Source organism: Pinus tabuliformis, chromosome 3_2, assembly GCF_031772625.1.
Source record: "Pinus tabuliformis cultivar Carrire ecotype Pingquan chromosome 3_2, CPIR1, whole genome shotgun sequence".
In the NCBI taxonomy this organism is placed as follows: Eukaryota; Viridiplantae; Streptophyta; class Pinopsida; order Pinales; family Pinaceae; genus Pinus; species Pinus tabuliformis.
Window position 1 is genome coordinate 104,805,515 of NC_142302.1, and position 19,441 is coordinate 104,824,955.

The 19,441-nt window shown below is 36.3% G+C and overlaps 1 protein-coding gene across 1 annotated transcript in view; it reads right to left on the reverse strand.

Annotated features, from left to right (window-relative positions):
* The window catches only part of LOC149180052 (protein ROOT INITIATION DEFECTIVE 3-like), a 161,974-nt gene that overhangs the window by 137,906 nt on the left and 4,627 nt on the right, over nt 1–19,441 (reverse strand). The window contains exon 2 of the mRNA XM_089413744.1: nt 12,644–12,874. Within this exon, the coding sequence (XP_089269870.1) occupies nt 12,644–12,874 (231 nt within the window). The remainder of the gene's footprint in view (nt 1–12,643; nt 12,875–19,441) is intronic.

The following is a 19,441-nucleotide window of genomic DNA, read 5'->3' on the forward strand; positions in this document are numbered from 1 at the left end:
CAAACTTCTTAACAACTAGGGAAATTTGGATGCGTGTAGAAGATTTCTACAACCCAACAAAACATATATTCAAAGGCAACTGAAGGCCAAACTGAAACCAATTCTAAGAGGAGCTATTTTGGACAGATAGTCCAATAAGCTAATCTCTTTTAATGGCTATCAGAAGGCATAAAGCAAAAACCAGTCAAAGAAGAGTTATCTTGGACAAACAGTGCAATAAGCTAATCTCTTTCTAAAGGTTATGATTTTGCAGGGGATTTAAGAATAAATTAATACTCAATCAACACTTACCCAAACCTTCCTATAAATGCTTTGAACATGTGTAGAAATAACATATGAAACACTAGAAAACACAAAATTTTGTCAAACTGGAGCCAGAAGGCTTTCATTAGAAATCCTATAATAGAAGCTATTACAGAGTGAAGAGCCTTGGCATCAAAAGCGCACATTGTTTATTACAAATGAAATAATATATATAGAGAATATCTCTCCTAACTGTTACAATAATTATGGAATAAAATCCTAAAATATAAACTAAAAATAAAAAGAATCTCTGAATAAATGCAAGAAATTTGGAATTGAGGAAAATCCTCTGCCTTGGAATCTACATATTCCTTCTTTGAATGTTGATCTTTCTATTTGAAGTCTTTAACAATTTCACAATTGGTGCATATTCTGCCAGTTGTATTCTTTGAATACTCTTAGTTGCCTGAAAATGCTCATCGAATATCTCAATCTAATGATTCTTCATAAAAGCTTGGAAATATCATGTAATTGTAGCCTACAAATGAGTCAATTTTCCTTTGATGAGGGAAATTTTGCCACCTATTTAACCAGTTGTCTTTTTGGCTGATATATTCATGCCTTTGAAATCTTGAGCTATTGATTTCATGCCTCAAAACTCTACCACATGTGTTAGACAATTGTCATGTACATTTTTTCCTTTGACTTTAATCCCCGTGGCAATTACCATTATTGGATTTACATCTCAGCTACTTGTAACATGTTTTCTTACCTTAGAATTTTACAATCTATTTCCCTGTGACTTATTATACTATTTCAAACTGGTACAAATTTGCTATAGACTCACTCTTTCTCCCATCGACAAATCTGTAGACTAGAGAGGGAAACACCATTCTTTGAATGAGAGATTGCCAATAATGCTCAAACCAATGCATTTTTTCTGAGACTAAATCTGCAAAATCCATTTAGATTATTTTCTTGTAAATTCAGTGACTGGAGATTGGGAACCACAAGCAATTGATAAAAACTCTGAATTTTTCCAACATTTACTTCAAGCGCAGCAATCTTCTTATGCCCATAGTAAATGACCAAGCCTTTAAAAGCATTTGTAGCTCTGCTTTGCTTTCATAGGTATATCTTCATTGTAATTTGAACTTTACTTGGAAAATCCATCCTCCGTGTAATTTCTTTGACCACACTTACACATGAAACAAATAAATTAAAGAAAACTATTCTTTCTTCATGCTCCTTCAATCCGCAATAATGATGTACAAGCCAAACTGGTTTTGGTCATAATGAGTGCAATTATTATGAAAAGAGGAATTTGCCAAATACAGAGCTCTCCACTGTTCAGATTTTGTGATCCCTTTCTCTTAATGATGAGCTTAAACCATTTGGATAGCCTTTTCTTCCTCTAGTATATGAAGTAGAAAGAATCTTTATTTATGTTGTTATTTTTTAGCATGGAATCCTCTGTACGAGAACCTATTCTGCATAACTCCTCATCCTGAAAAACTACACTAGATTTTTTATGGTTGTTTAATGTATTCAACATCTGAGATTGATGGTTTCTCCATCAATTTCCATTGCCACAACCCTTTTATTTCCCATGGGATCTCTAAAACATGCAGAGGAATCCAATTTCAGATGGAAAGTGAAGAACATTGCTTGTGTTATCATCTTAACATTTCTAATTGGAAATAGAAGCCCATGATTCAGCACGGCTAGCTTCATTTTCAATGCCTCACAGTCGTATGAAGACATTGCTCCATCACGAAATCTAGGTATATACCCTTGATAGAACTGAGGAAATCTCCCAAACGACTCAACATTTTTCAGAAATTCCCGCATGAGATATAATTGATGTCGTTCTGCAAAAAACCCATGTCTCGGATTTTTGAAATTCGTCTCCATTTGCCCATAAATGAAGCCCGAAATTTGCTGCCTATAGATGTCCATGAATTTTTTTGGTCCACTGTTTTATTGAAACCACAAGTGGATCTCAAGGGGGGTCCATGATGGTAAGTGGTATTCAGGGGGGGGTTCGAATTCCTCCTGCTGATGCCACATATTCATGGGTGGTTTTGTGAAACATTTTATTTTGGACCCCCCTCCATTAAACGTCGAAAAGCTTGAGGGGGTTTCAAATTAGATATGTGCCTTTGATTTTGCAAGCATCTCTTATAATCGTTGAAAGTTGTATACTTTTTATCCCATGGCTTGGCATGTTATTTAATGTGATGCCCAATAAATAATGAACTTTGGCATATAACTTGGAGCCTAGATAGCCCCAAGGGTTAGCTCAACTAGTCGAGTCCCCTTTGTTAAGTACCTCACTGATCGGGAGGTCACAGGGTCAATTCTCCTTGACGCCCTTGGGATTAGGCCCTGCTAGTTTGCCAACAGGGTTTAAAAGATTCCCTTCGGGGTTAATCGACCGAGATTTTCCGTGGATGTAGCGGCCACCTGTGAACCACCTCTAAAAAAAAAAAAACTTGTAGATTAGATGTTTGGTCTAATAATTTTAACAAAAAGTTTTAATAATAAATAAATAAAATTTATAAAAATATATATAATATTTCTATAGACTTTATAATTATTAAAACTTTCATTAAAATAACAGCGTTTACCAATAACAGCTTTATAATTGTTTCAAAAGAATTAGGCCAGGAATAACTGCCAAATTACAACTAAAAATTAATTTTTGGTATACCGAAATATGTTACAACACCATGACTGAAAAATATGAGTCCATCATCCAAAATGATGTCTGGGAAGTGGTTCCTAGACCTCAAGGTAAATCTGTTGTCACTTCCAAATGGTTGTTTAAGATTAAACATGGTGCAGATGGTAGTATTGAAAAATATAAGGCTAGATTTGTAGCTAGAGGTTTCTCTCAGAAAGAGGGAATAGATTATGATGAGATTTTTGCACCTGTAGCTCGATATACTACTATTTGATCTGTTGTTGTCTTAGCTGCTAGCCAAGGATGGACTCTTCACCAAATGGATGTGAAAATTGCTTTCTTGTATGACTTCCTCAAGGAAGAGGTATTTTTGGAACAGCCACAAGGCTTTGAAGAGCATGACAGGGAAACTCCTGTATGCAGACTGAAAAAAACCTTATATAGGCTGAAACAAGCTCCAAGATATTGGTATTCTCACATTGATAGCTAACTAATAAAGCTTGGTTTCACAAGAAGCAGTGCAAACCCAAACCTCTACTTCAAGACAGTCCAAGGTATACCATTGATTTTGGTATTGTATGTTGATGATTTATTGTTGACGGGAGGAGAACCTCTTATCCTCCAGTGTAAGAGGGAGTTAGCTTCTGAATTTGAAATGAAATTCCTTGGTTTGATGCATTACTTTCTGGGTCTAGAGGTTTGGCAAAGAACTGGAGAAATTTATCTTTCTCAAGGAAAATATGTTGTTAAGCTTCTTGAAAGATTTGTTATGGTAGAATGTAAGTCCATGCATACTCCTATGGAAATTAACTTTAAGAAATTACGTGGCAAAGTTGCAGGACCTAATCTAGCAAATCTCACAAAGTATATACAGCTCATTGGTGCTTTGATATTTTTGGTAAACACTAGGCCTGATATATGCTTTGTTGTAAACACTTTAAGTCAGCGTATGATTGATCCCTTTCATGCCCATTGGATTGCTGCAAAACATGTACTCAAATACTTGTATGGAACTATAAATCTAAGATTAAAATATACTACTAAAAATGTAAGACTTCATGGATATACTGATGTTGATTGGGCAAGTAACTCTACTAATAGAAAGAGCACTTTTGGGTGTTGTTTTAGCTTGGGATCTGTCATAATCTCTTGGATGAGTAGAAAGCAGAAGTATGTTGCGCTGAGTACAGCTGAAGTTGAGTACATTGCTGTTAGCATGGCTAGCTGTGAGGCAATTTGGCTAAGAAATATTTTTAGGGAACTATTTGAGCAAGTTCTAGACACAATAGTTATATATTGTGACTCTAAGAGTGGGAATCGTCTTGCAGAAAATCCTACGTTTCATGACTAGTCCAAGCATATTGAAATCAAGTATCACTATATCTGAAATATGGTGCAGAGAGGAGCAATGAGGCTCCATCATATCTCCATTGATGATCAAATAGCTGACATTCTTACCAAGCCTTTACCGAAAAGAAAGTTCTTGGTTTTTAGAGCACAGTTTGGACTTATGAACATGAACCTTCCGGGAAGCGGTCACAGCTAATTGAGAACACTGAGTTGCCTTCCCCCTATCAGAGCTCACTGGATTAGGGAATGATGTCGGAAAGCTCCAGAGGATGAGGGAACTCTTGTGTAGTGTGTGCCACAAGAGTAAGTCTCAGTATGCATCCGACCCACAGTCTAGGACGTGGAAAGAGCCACCTAGCTAGTCAATAGGTGCAGTTAGACTTGTTTATGTCACTTGTCTAGGATGCAAGTGTTCCACCACTTAACACTTGTGTTTAAATCTTGTCTATGTGATGCCTGTGTTCTATCACCTAATTTTTTGAGATGAAAATTGGTTGAATGTAATTCTTGTCTATGTGACATGTGATGGTCTTTTCCTTTCCAAATTTGTGTCAAGTGGATGGTTCTTCTTTAGATTGTGACTTCATTGTTACAAATGTTACAGAGCAGGGTTAAACTAATACGAATGAAAGAGATTAGAGAAAGTAGAGATCTTTGATGCAAAAAGAAATCCCTCCCTAGCTGAGAGGGAGTGTTAAAATTTAACAGCTCAAGGATGAATTTCTCCTAGAATAAATCATATCTTTCAGTTCTGTTTAAACCACCTATAATAAAATTTCATTTCTAACAATTCTAATATGACTCTCCAAAACTAGTAAGTCATATCTCAATTTGGAAGTTATTTTCCACAAATAGAAAGTGTGTAAATGATCAAGGATGATGTCGACATATGGAATCCATTTTAAAATCAAATCAATCATGATTATACAAGTCAAGAATTAATATTTACTAGTATTACTATTATTATGATACTATTATTTATAAAATAGTCTAAAGTCATCACCTTTAATGGCTTAATAAAAACAAGCTCTATTGAAATAAGTAAATTAAATTGAGAATCTCTTACTTGGCAAATTGAACCTCTCTTTTGGAATAAAATAGTAGCTTCACATTTAAGAGAATGTAACTCTCCCTCACTAATTCAATGTATGGAAAAAGTGTAACTCCTCCTCATTAAATGCACTTGTAACTCCCTCATTCAATTCAATTATAACTCTCACCAAATATTCTCTCATGTCTAAGTGTAACTCTCTCTCTCCTTAATTCGAATTGTAACTCCTCAAGACATGTGTATCTCTCTCTCTCTCTATTCTTGGGATAAGTTACACTTCTCCTCAAGTAACTCCTTCATGGGATTTGATTCTCCTATTATTGGTTTAAGGCATGAATTCATTTTGTAACTCCTCTCATTTCTCATCTATTGAAGCAAGAGCAAGTGAAAGTTGATGTAGCATGTTCATTGTGAAGAAGGAAAGCTAGTGTTGAGTGTGTGTAAGAGAAATGTGAGAGCAAGTGAAAAGTAACAGCAAGGGAAGAGTGGGAACAAATGTGAAGGACAAGGTCTGATCAAGAGAGGGAGGAGATCTTCAAGCAAAGAGCAAAAGCACTTCAGCTGCAAGTTGACCAGACATTGGTGACTTTATTCATTCTCTCTCTCTCTCTCTCTCTCTCTCTCTCTCTCTGTACTCTGTTGAACAATTGAATAAATCTAATAGAAGAAGAATCATATGGGGTTTTCCCATGTGGGTTTTGTCCTAATCATTGGACCTAACTCTCAACATCTCATATTTGTGCTTGGTTGTCTTCATATGATCCTTAAGTTTATGTTCTATCTACAATTGTTGATCTGAAAAGTTGTGAAGAAGAAATCTGCATTCTAAGTAATTGTAACAACATAGAACATTCAATTTTCTACAAAGTACATTCAGTTTTCTACAAAGTACATTCAGTTTTCTATAAAGTATATTCGACTTTCTGCAAAGTACATTCAGTTTTCAGAAAAATACATTCAGCTTTCTGCTAAGTACATTTAGTTCCATTCAGTTTTCTACAAAGTACATTCAATTTTCTGCAAGTACATTCAATTTTTTTCATAGAACTTTCAAGTCTCTGCAAAGAATTTTTTAAATTTCTGCACAGAACTTTCAAATTTTAACATGGTATCAGAGCCTTCGTGAAGACAAGTCCAAGGAGACTAGAGATCACTTGAAGAGACCCCACTTGTTGCCAAAGTTTTTTTTATCAAGATGACTTCGTCCTACTTCAAGGTAGAGAGAAGTTGAATGATGCTTCAAACTTTGGTCCATGGAAAGCAAAGCTAGATATCACTCTTGAAGAACACGAAGTTTTGGAGTATGTAGAATGCATAGCAGTTGGTCCACTAGAGAATTCAGTGTTGTTGTCAAATCCAAACATAAAAAAGGTGAAATCAAAGCTAAGAAAATTATCTTTGATTCTCATAGTGATCATCTAATTATAGGTTTCTAGTTTGAAGAAAACTAAAGAAATGTATGACAAACTAATTGGCATGTTTACAATTAGTAACTTAAACCAGATTATTGCCTTAAAGAATTAGTTGAAGGACATCAAGATGAATAGAGGAGAGACGGTTCAAGCATACTTCTTGAGAATGACTAAAATCAGGAATCAATTGTTAATAGTTGGTGAAATTGTACCCGACAATGAAATGGTGTTGATTGCGCTTAGAGGCCTTTCTCCTATTTGGAAGACTTTTATCACCACCATCAGCAATATCAACATTATTCACACATTTAATGGGCTCTTGGGAAAGTGTATCCAAGAGGAGGCCAAAATGATCTAGAGAAGGAGAATTTCACATTATGAAGAAAGAGAACCTACTGCTTTTACAGCCTATGACAAGAGAAATAAAGGTAATAAAAAAAATTGCTTTCAAATCAAATAAAGGGAATCTAGACATGTCAAAAGTCAGATGCTTTAACTGTCAAAAGCATGGTCACTTTTCTCGTGATTGTAAAGAAAGAAAAAGAGCACCTACATTCAAAAACAAATCTAATTATAGAAAAGACTCTTTTGAAAATCAAAGTAAAGGGCATCCTAAGAAAACAAGAAATCCAATATATAGAAATAATGCAGCAGAAACTCAATCAGAATATTTTTTTGTTACTGCTCTTTCCAGTTCTTCTTATGCAGGTTCATTAGATCGTTGGTTAGCTGATAGTGGTATCTCCAAACATTTTACTGGTTGCAAAGAAGCACTCTCTAATCTAGTTGAGAGGAAGACTAATTTAAATTTTAAATGTTATCCTTGGAGATAATTCTACTCACCAAGTTAAAGGTTATGGTTCAATTTCATTTCAATTAGATGATGGCAAATCTATTTCTCTGCAAGAAGTTTTGTATCTACTTGATTTGAAAAAAAATCTTGTATCCATATCTGCTCTAGAAGATAAAATAATGAAAGTTGTTTTTATTAATAGAAAGGTTCTAACTTGGCCTTTGAACTCAAGTATGGGAAAAGCCTTCACTCTTGGATCAAGATGTGAAGGGCTTTACAAAGTCATTGGTAAACTCATTCATGCCTGGTCCATGATACCGACCTTCAGTGTGAGTTATGGCACAGAAGATTTGTTCACCTACACTACAAAGCCTTACCTCATATAAGGAAGATGGTTTCTGGAATGCCTGAGATCAAAATGGATCATGGAGTTTGCCCAAGATGTGCAAATGGAAAGCATATAGAGGGACCATTCCCTTCAAGCAGAACAACAACTAGTCAGGTACTCCAGCTCATACATTCTAATTTATGTGGACCTATGTTTGTTGTTTCTCTTGGTTGCTACTTGTATTTCATGAATTTTGTTGATGATTTTTCTCACAAAACATGAATATTCTTTTTGAAAAAGAAAGGGGAAGCATTTGACATGTTCAGAGATTTCAAGGCTCTAATTGAAAATCAAACTGGAAAGTTAATCAAAGCTTTCAGATCTAATTATGGGGGAGAGTTCACCTCCAACAATTTTAATGATCTTTGCAAAGACGTCGAAATAAAGAAGGAAACCATTGTGCCATACAATCCATAACAAAATGGTGTCACTGAGAGGAAGAATAGAACCATTATAGAAGTAGTCAGAGCCATTTTGCAAGATCAAAAGCTACCAAAGTTTTTGTGGGGAGAAGCTGCAAATACTGTTGCTTATGTGCAAAACAGAACTCCTCGTCTAGCCTTAAACAATAAAACTCTTGAAGAACTCTTCACTGGTAAGAGGCTTGAGGTGAGTCATTTGATTACGTGCAAAACAGAACTCCTCATCAGGGTTTAAACAATAAGACTCTTGAAGAAGTCTTCACTGGTAAGAGGCCTGAGCTGAGTCATTTGAGAATCTTTGGTTGTCATGTATACTTACATGTGCCAAAAGAGAAGAGGAACAAGCTAGAAGCTCCAGGTAAGAAAGGTACGTTTGTTGGTTATTATGATAATTCAAAAGCTTATAGAATTTATGTACCTAGACAAAGAACTATAGAATTTAGCAAAGACGTAACATTTGATGAAGATGCAGCTCTTAGAAAAGCAAGAGACTCTCCTCCTCTTGACATTGCTGAAAGACAAGTTGTTAATGAAAAGAGGCTGCATCTGAATCTAAACCAGAACATGAGAATGAGCTTGTTGATAATCCAACTGGTTCCATGGATCCTCTAGATCCTCCACCACATGATCATCCTACCAGAAAGAGACCACTATGGCTACGAGATACCTTGCAAGATGTTGAACAACATGCTACCCCAAGAGGAACATTCAGAGAAAGTAAGAAGCCAAGTCGGTTTCAAGGGTATGTTGCTACCATGAGCAACATCATTCAAGTAGAACCATGCACCTTTGAAGAAGCTACAAAAGATTAAGTCTGGAACGATGCCATGAATGAAGAATACCAGTCCATCATCCAGAATGATGTTTAGGAAGTGGTTCCTAGACCTGAAGGTAAATATGTTGTCACTTCCAAATGGTTGTTTAAGATTAAACATGGTGCAAATGGTAGTATTGAAAAATATAAGGCTAAATTTGTAGCTAGAGGTTTCTCTCAGAAAGAGGGAATAGATTATGATGAGATTTTTGCACCTGTAGCTCGATATACTACTATTCGATTTGTTGTTGCCTTAGCTGCTAGCCAGGGATGGACTCTTCACCAAATGGATGTGAAAATTGCTTTCTTGCATGACTTCCTCAAGGAAGAGGTATTTGTGGAACAGCCAGAAGGCTTTGAAGAGCATGACAGGGAAACTCCTGTATGCAGACTGAAAAAACCTTATATAGGCTTAAACAAGCTCCACGATATTGGTATTCTCACATTGATAACTACATGATAAAGCTTGGTTTCACAAGAAGTAGTGCAGACCCAAACCTCTACTTCAAGACAGTCCAAGGTATACCTTTGATTTTGGTATTGTATGTTGATGATTTATTCTTGACAGGAGGAGAACCTCTTATCCTCTAGTGTAAGAGGGAGTTAGCTTTTGAATTTGAAATGAAAGACCTTGGTTTGATGCATTACTTTCTAGGTCTAGAGGTCTGGCAAAGACTTGGTGAAATTTATCTTTCTCAAGGAAAATATGTTGTTAAGCTTCTTGAAAGATTTGTTATGGTAGAATGTAAGTCCATGCATACTCCTATGGAAATGAACTTTAAGAAATTATGTGGCAAAGTTGCAGGACCTAGTCTAGCAAATCCCACAAAGTATAGACAGCTCATTGGTGCTTTGATGTTTTTGGTAAACACTAGGCCTGATATATGTTTTGTTGTAAACACTTTAAGTCAGCATATGATTAGGAAGGTAACTCTGCTGATAGAAAAAACACTTCTGGCTACTACTTTAGCTTGGGATCTATCATGATCTCTTGGATGAGTAGAAAGCAGAAGTCTGTTGCACTGAGTACAGCTGAAGCTAAGTACATTGTTGCTAGCATGGCTAGCTGTGAGGCAGTTTGGCTACGAAAGCTATTTGGGGAACTATTTGAGCAAGTTCCACACAGAACAGTTATATATTGTGACAATAAGAGCGGATTTTTCTTGCAGAAAATCCTATGTTTCATAACAAATCCAAGCATATTGAGATCAAGTATCACTATATCCGAGATATGGTGCAAAGAGGGGTAGTGATGCTCCATCACATCTCCATTGATGATCAGATAGCTGACATTCTTACCAAGCCTTTACCGAAAGGAAAGTTCTTGGTTTTTAGAGAGCAGCTTGGACTTATGGACATGACCCTTCTGGGAAGCGGTCACAGCTGATTAAGAACACTGAGCTGCCTTTCCCCCCTGTCAGAGCTCACAAGATTAGGGAATGATGTCAGAAAGCTCCTAAGGATGAGGGACCTCTTGTGTAGTGTGTGCCACAAGAGTAGGCCTCAATATGCATCCGACCCACGGTCTGGGACGTGGTAAGAGCCACCTATATAGCCAATAGATGTAGTAAGACTCGTCTGTGTGACTTGCCTAGTATGCAGGTATTCCACCACTTGACACTCGCTTGTGTTTGATTCTTGTATGTGTGACTTGTTTGAGTCTTGTCTATGTGATGTATGTGTTCTATCACCTAATTTTTTGAAATGAAAATTGGTTGAGTGTAATCCTTGTCTATGTGACATGTGATGATACTTTCCTTTCCAAATTTGTGTCAAGTGGATGATTCTTCTTTAGATTGCGACTTCATTGTTACAAATGTTACAGAGTAGAGTTGAACTGAGATGAATGAAAGAGATCAAAGGAAGCAGAGATCTTTGATGCAGAATGAAATTTCTTCCTAGCTGAGAGGGAATGTTAAAATTTGATAGCTCAGGGATGAATTTCTCCTAGAAGAAATCATGTCTTTCAGTTTTCTTTGAACCCCTTAAAATAAAATTTCATTTCTAACAATTCTAATATGACCTTCCAAAAAAGCAAGTCACATCTCAATTTGGAAGTAAATTTCCAAAAATAGAAAGTTATGTCTAAATGATCAAGGATGATCTCGACATATGGAATCCATTTTAAAATCAAATCAATCATGATTACACAAGTCAAAAAATAATATTTACTAGTATTATTATTATTATAATATTATAAAATAGCCTAAAGTCATTCACCTTTAATGGATTAATAAAAACGAATTCTCATGAAATAAGTAAATAAAATTGAGAATCTCTTATTTGACAAATTGAACCTCTCTCTTGGAATAAAATAATAACTCCAAACTTAAGAGAATGTAACTCTCCCTCACTAATTCAATGTATGGCAAAAGTGTAACTCCTCCTCATTAAATACACTTGTAACTCCCTCATTCAATTCAATCTGTCACTCTCACCAAATATTCTCTCATGTCTAAGTGTAACTCTCTCTATCCTTAATTCGAATTGTAACTCCTCAAGACATGTGTACCTCTCTCTCTATTCTTGGGATGAGGTACACTTCTCCTCAAGTAACTCCTCCCTCATGGAATTTGATTCTCTTATTATTAGCCCAAGGCATGAATTCATTTTGTAACTTCTCTCATTTCTCATCTATTTAAGCAAGAGCAAGTAAGAGTTGATGCAGCGTGTTCATTGTGAAGAAGGAGAGCTAGTATTGAGTGTGTGCAAGAGAAGTGTGAGAGCAAGTGAAGAGTAAGAGCAAGGGAAGAGGTGGAGGAAGTGTGAAGGACAAGATCTAATCAAGAGAAGGAGGAGATATTCAAGCAAAGAGCAAGAGCACTTTAGCTGCAAGATGATCAGATATTGGTGTCTTTATTCATTCTCATCCTCTCTCTCTGTACTCTGCTGAACAATTAAAGAAATCTAATAGAAGAAGAACCATTTGGGTTTTCCCCTTGTGGGTTTTGCCCTGACCATTGGACCTAACTCTCAGTGTCTCATATTTGTGCTTGGTTGTCTTCATACGATCCTTAAGTTTATGTTCTATCTACAATTGTTGATCTAAAAAGTTGTGAAGAATAAATCCACATTCTAAGTAATTGTAACAACATAGAACATTCAATTTTCTGCAAAGTACATTCAGTTTTCTGCAAAATACATTCAGTTTTCAGCAAAATATATTCAACTTTCTGCAAAGTACATTCAGTTTTCTACAAAGTACATTTAGTTTTCTGCAAAGTACATTCAATTCCATTCAGTTTTCTACAAAGTACATTCAATTTTTTGCAAGTACATTTAGTTTTATGCATAGAACTTTCAAGTTTCTGCAAAGAGTTTTTAAAATTTTTGCAGAGAACTTTCAAATTTTAACAAAAGAACTGAAAACAGAACCATATCACAACATACCTTATTCAATGCCCAAATAAATATTGCACTACCATATCACAACATACCTTATTCAATGCCCAGATAAATATTGCACTACCATATCACAGCATACCTTATTCAATGCCCAGATAAATATTGCACCACCCCTATATGAACCAGGCTTCTGAACTTGTGCAGCTACTAAAAACTGGTGTCCCAAGCATACCAAACCATGTGGAGGAGAAGCACATGTTGGACGATGAGACAACTCTTCTCCAGTGCTAACATCCCATATCGTTATCCCTGTGGTCAGATTGTTATCTGAACACACCACTAGAGCTTCCTTGTGAGAAGCCAGATTGACCTGTTATGAGTCAAACCATAATTCTATTGTTATAACTGAAATCTGCAATTTGGAACTAGATCTAAAATCTTGAACCTAAAACAAATCCAAAATCCAAAACTAATAGGGAACTAACAACATAAAAATTTTCATAGCTTTAAAAGTGTTATCAACAGAGAAATAATCAAATAATAACAGCAAAAAAAAATATCAAAGGAGTTCTGCGAGAAGCATCTAAACTCGACACTGGTTGAAAATAAATCTTAGCAAGAAATAGTTTCAACTAAATATCATATAACCCAAAAAATAAGTACATTGGATAGAAACTTATAAATCTCAGTAGGAAATAGTTTTAGTTGAATATCATATAACCCAGAAATAAGTACATTGAAGAGAAACTTTCCTAAGAAGGTAGTGACTTTTCTTCATGTGAAATAGTGTCTTCCATCTACTTTCAATGCATTCTTCACAAGGCCCCTATTTTAATGCCTGGGACCATTTTTATAGTTGTTGATCCCACTTTTAGCTTTTTTATCTTTGCATGTTTATAGCTAGACTTTATATAAAACTCCATTTCTCAACCAAAAAGTACAACTAACTAATATACATTAGTGTTCCATAGGGACGTGTCCCCCAGGGTGGGGTGCACACACCCCACACTTCCCACACCTTGGGACGGGGGATGCCTAGGGAAACGTTTCTCCGCATCCCCCTTTTAGGGGAGACACTAGGAGACACAAGGGGAAACATTTCCCCTGTGTGGGGACATGTATCCCCAAAATAGGCACTTCTGGGCGCACTCACTCAAAAAGGGGACGCCCACAAGCACCCCTTTTGAGTTTGATTTATAACAATTTCCTATTCTAATCTTTAGACTTCAGTATCTACTATAGCCTATTTTGCTTAGTACTATTTAGATTCTAGAATGATGAGTGATGAATTTAAATTTTAAATCAATTTACATTCTAGAGTCATGAATGATGAATTTAATTTTTAAATCAATGTAGATTATAGAATGATGAATTATGGATATGGATCAATGTATTTCGTTATTGAATCTCATGGTGTATGGAGGAATGATGAGTATGAATGATGCATCAGTGTGAATGATGAATATGGATCAGTGTATTTCATTATGGATCATTATCTAATTCAATTATGTATGGATCAATATATTTATGCTTTCAATTTATATATATATATATATATATATATATATATATATATATATATCCCAACATCTCATCTCCTCGTCCTCCCTAAATTTCTCTAAAATTTGATGGTACTTCCACATATGCTCCTTGTGCGTCTTCCCGCACCTACGTCCCCCATCTCAGACTCTTGGTGAAACATTTATATACACTTTATCTTAACATAAATCTTGTAACACAAAAATATAAATGAACTTAAAATATCTAATGAACCACCCAAAGAACTGATAGCTAACATGGAAGCGGGTTATCTATAAACATTGTAACAATCCCACCTCATTGAACTGATTTGCCCCCAAGAAATAGTAGCATTGCCCCAGAGAAATAGTTGTAGTTGTGTTGTATGTAGTAGCATTTCATGTGCTTCCCATGGAACATTTTCCACTGTCAAATCCTTCTATTGAAAGAAGCATTCCAACAGTAACTAAGTCTTAAGTTCTCTTAAGAAGCATTCAGTCAGTAAATAAGTCTTCAAGTTCTTCTGAAGTTGCAAAATTCATTCTTGAATCAGAAGAACATGTCCAACAATGCCCAAGGAAAGAAAGATATTTGAAATTTTAACATTTTAACCAACTATTTCGTTCAAGCATGAGACCTAAAAGGTGTCATACACTCATTATCCTCACAGTGCAAGAGCATATACTAGAACTTATAAGGCGTATGGCATATAGACCGAATTTTCACATAGTGTCTTCTAGCTCAAATATCCCCCACACACACACATATCCCCCCAAACTTTGCTCGAGACCTCAAGCCGGTGGTTTCAAATGGCTGTCGTGGATATCACACTTACAGCTCAAATACCCCTCACACACAGATATATCCCCCCAAACATTGCTTAAGACCTCAAGTTAGTGGTTTCAAATGGTTGCCGCGTATATCACACTTAAGAAGCATTCCATCAGTAAATAAGCCTTCAAGTTTTTCTTAAGCTTCAAGATGCACCCTTGAATCAGAACATGTCCAACAATGCCCAAGGAAAGAAAGATATTTGAAATTTTAACATTTTACCCAACTATTTCATTCAAGCATGAGACCTAAAAGTTGTCATACACTCATTATCCTAAAAGTGCAAGAGTATACACTAGAACTTATAAGGCGTATGGCATATACACCGAATTTTTACATAGTGTCCTCTGGCTCAAATATCCACCACACACACACATATGCCCCCAAACTTTGCTTGAGACCTCAAGTTGGTGGTTTCAAATGGCTGCCGTGTATATCACACTTACAGCTCAAATATCCACCCCCCACACACAGGTATATCCCCCCACACATTGCTGAAGACCTCAAGCTAGTGGTTTCAAATGGCTGACGCATATATCACACTTACCTCAATGGACAGCTGCAAAGATGGGTTCAATTTGGCTTAGACAGCGGCTCTGTCCCACATTTAGTTTATGTCGTATGTCGATTCGAGCTGCACATATCCAAAAACCCATAACCACATAACCAAATGCGGATTGATTCAATACCGGCAGCTTCAGGTGGTATGTGGATTGGCTCGAGTTTAATCACTGAATCTGGCGGCACGGCACTGTGAAAACTGCCCAATCCCAATATTCTAAGTGATGACAAACATTCCACATATCATATTGCACATAGCAAACGATCATGTGAACACCTTCGGCTTCATATGTGGACCACTCCCATAATTCAGCTTCATTAATAATACGGCTTGTCAACAAATTTCCAATTTTTAGCTTGGTTAATAAGTCGGCTGCATACTCCAATTCATGAGCTTCATGAAAGCAAGTTAAACCATCTATATTATATCTCCAATGCTTCCACATGCGCCCCCTTCTCAATAACATGGGTAGATAAAGCTGTGTATCAAGAGGGCAGCACTCCATTAAATATTTTTATGCCCTATTCAAGCGCACCTTGGCGTAATGTCGTGAGGTTAACCAAAATGACGGTAGCCTTATGATTCGTATTTCTTTACATTAAGGTCCATCATAATTTAATAAAATATGATTTATCTTCCTCCACGTGTTCACATGGTAAAATGTAATGTCCCATACCATTGCAATGTCTCCCTACCAATATCACTGGTATATCATTGGTAATGTCCTATACCATTGCATAATCTTGTGTACTCTGTTTTACATGACGCCCGTAGATCCTGTTTTGGTCTTCTGAGGATGACAACAAAAGTCTCGTTTCATTTCAGTTTGCATCCGTTTTAGTGTTCATAAAACTAACATCAATTCTTGTTATGGCCATAACCAAAACTAGATCTGGCACTAACAGATATCGTGCATCTGAGACCATTCTCGTCGATTGTTGTGGTGGGAAAATGCTAGAGTTAGGGTTAGGACTATTTTTGTCTATCAATTCCAGTTGGTGCATTTCATGATATGGGATAACAGCTATGACTAGACCTTACAAGGCAAGAACTCATCAGAAATAGTAACAATATGCTCGTGCCAAAAAATCTTGAAAACATAGTACTTTAATCTACGGAACGGATAGCGTTTAACGAAAAACAATATGCTCGTGCCAAAAAATCATGAGAACATAGTACTTTAATCAACGGAACGGATAGCATTTAACGAAAATAGTGGAGGGAATGAGCACAAGACAAATTATTAAAATGATAATGAACTAACCTTATGGTCTTCCCCAGCAGTGGCGAAGCGAAGACTACCGGGCTAAATGTCAACGGAGAACGTCTGCAGGCCCCCATGGATCACCCATATCGGTTTTTCAACAATCATGTTTGTTACTCTTTGTTACACAACTTGCAATCAATAATGCTAATACTCAGCTTTCCAGTGGGAATCTAATGGCTATAGGATCTCAAAACTATTGGTTCCCAGATTTGACTGCAAATGGGCGCCAAATTCCATCGAAATCTACAAACCAACTTTAAATGCAAACAATGTATGAAAATCGTTGGAATGCGAGTGGCGTCGTAACGATGTTCCCGAGAGCGACGTAATTAAGACTTGAATTAATCAAAATGATACGAAGGGTAATCACACGAGTTTTTATTGAAATATAAGAATATCAAAAAGAGAGGGAGGATCCGTTATTTCCCTTCCCCTCATTCTTCGCTTAGCGCTTCCCCTCTCATAAACAAAATCCTTGCCCCTCATATTATAAAAATATTCAACATCATACAATAAAGGCTTTACAGAGTGGACAATTAGTTTGGCAATACTTCTTTTCAAGAGCGATAACGTCAATAATCCCTCTAATTATAGGACCATCATGATAAACCCTTTGTTTGTGAAGCTATTTGGAAGTATGCTAGAAAACAAAATTAGCAAGTGGGCAAAAAAAGAGATAAGCATGCTAAAGGGAAAGCAGGTTTTAGACCTAAACATTCCACAGTTGATTATTATATAACTTTAAGCAACATCATTGAAAAAGTTTGCGAGAAAAAAGGAAGAAGTATTTTGTTGCTTTGTTGATTTCATAAAAGCGTTTGACTTGGTTCCTAGGGATAAGCTTTGGCACAGAATGGAGGAACTTAGGGTTCCTAAACATTTGAGAGCAGTTGTGCATAGGTTGTATGAAGAGGTGAAAGTCAAAATTAGAACTCAGCAGACATTTCTGAAAGTTTTAGAAGCGATATTAGGGTCAAGCAAGGTTGACCACTGTCTCCTACCCTTTTTGGTTTATATATCGATAAGCTTAAGGAGTGGTTAAATTCGCAAGGGGGTGATGGTATTTATTTGGGCGAGTTTGTTATAAGGCTTCTTTTGTATGCAGATGACCTTATTCTGATTGCTAAATCAGCTCTTGGTTTGCAAGAGCACTTACTATCCCTTGAGCATTTTTGTAGAAGTGTGGGATTCAAGTCAATATCAGCAAAATGAAAGTAGTGGTCTTCTCTAAGAAAAGAGAACATAACCAGCATAAGTTCTACTTTGAGGGCAACATTCTGGAAGAAGTTGCGGATTACAAATACCTCGGAATTGACTTCAACAAAAATTTAAGTTGGAATGGTTGTAGAAAGAAAATAACTTTGGGGGGTTGGAAAGCATTTTATGCTTTTCAAAATAGGTGTAGAGAGGAAGAGTTATGGGACTGGAAAACCACTCAAACTCTTTTTGGGCTTCTAATGATTTCGATGATTCTCTATGGTTGTGAACTATGGGCCAGCAGTACATCCAACATGTAGTGGAAACAAATTAAGAAAATTCAGAAGCGTTTGATTATAAACAAATTTAAGATTAAAAATGCAATTCCTTATGATGTCTTGTTAAGTGAAACAGGGACTACTCCTATTGAAGCAATTGCTATGGTGTGAGTCATAAGGTGTTTAAAAAAAATGAGTAAATGTGGTAGGCCCATATACTACTAGTGTAACCCCTTATTGTTATTAGTACAACCCACTTATTATATTGATGTACCCATGTAGTGCCCTTATTGTTACTATTGTGCGCCATAGAAGCCCACTATTGTTATTATTGTGCCCTTACATTATTATTGTTATGTCGGCTCTAATTATGTTATGACCCCTTAGACTCCTATATATAGAAAGGAGGTATTTTCATTTGTATCATCCAATAATTATTCATTTATGTAATGTAAAGGAGGTTGCCCCCTCGAAGAGGCTGAATTCTAAGGCGTTGATCTATTTTTTCTATCTTTCTTGAAGTTGGTTTCATAACATTTGGTATCAGAGCTTTGGATTCTAGGGTTTCGCTGCTCCAAATAGGTCATCGTGGAATTTTCACTATAACTTTTTTTCTGCGACGTTTCAGAAGCTAAAAAAAAAACTCATTTGAGAAGAAATCGTGCTAAATCTCGGGTCCAAATTTTAGAGTTGTTCGTGCTATATTGGCGGAGATATGATCTGAGGAAGTTGGTCTTCTTGCAGATTCCTGAATTTCATTCCAAACAGGTGACCTGGGGAAAATCGTCATAACTTTCTCTCTGAGCATCAGATTGAAATTTCGTAAGAAGGTACAAAAATAGGACGGAATGTAGTTTCTTGTATATCTTTTTTAGATCCAAACGTCGAAACAGTGACTCGTGGCACGTCGTACAAGTGCGCTCTACTGAACTAGTCTATAATCAGGTCATCTTGGGAGATTGTACATAACTCTTCCTTGGAGAATCCAATTTGGATCAGACTGGTGGCATTGGGAAGAGGACACAGAGGGCTACTACAGGTTGCAATTTCAGAACTAGAAGATCCAAAATTACAGAGTTACAGTCATTTGAAGATTGAGCTCCTAAAATCAAGAAAAAGCGAGATGAGGAAGTTTGATGGCAAGGATCCGGTAAATTGGATACTACAGATGGAGAAATATTTTGATCTACATGGTGTACAACCGTTACAAAAGGTATGTATTGCATCTTTATATTTAGAACCAGATCAATTTGTATGGTATCAAGGGCTTTGTTCTCATAAACA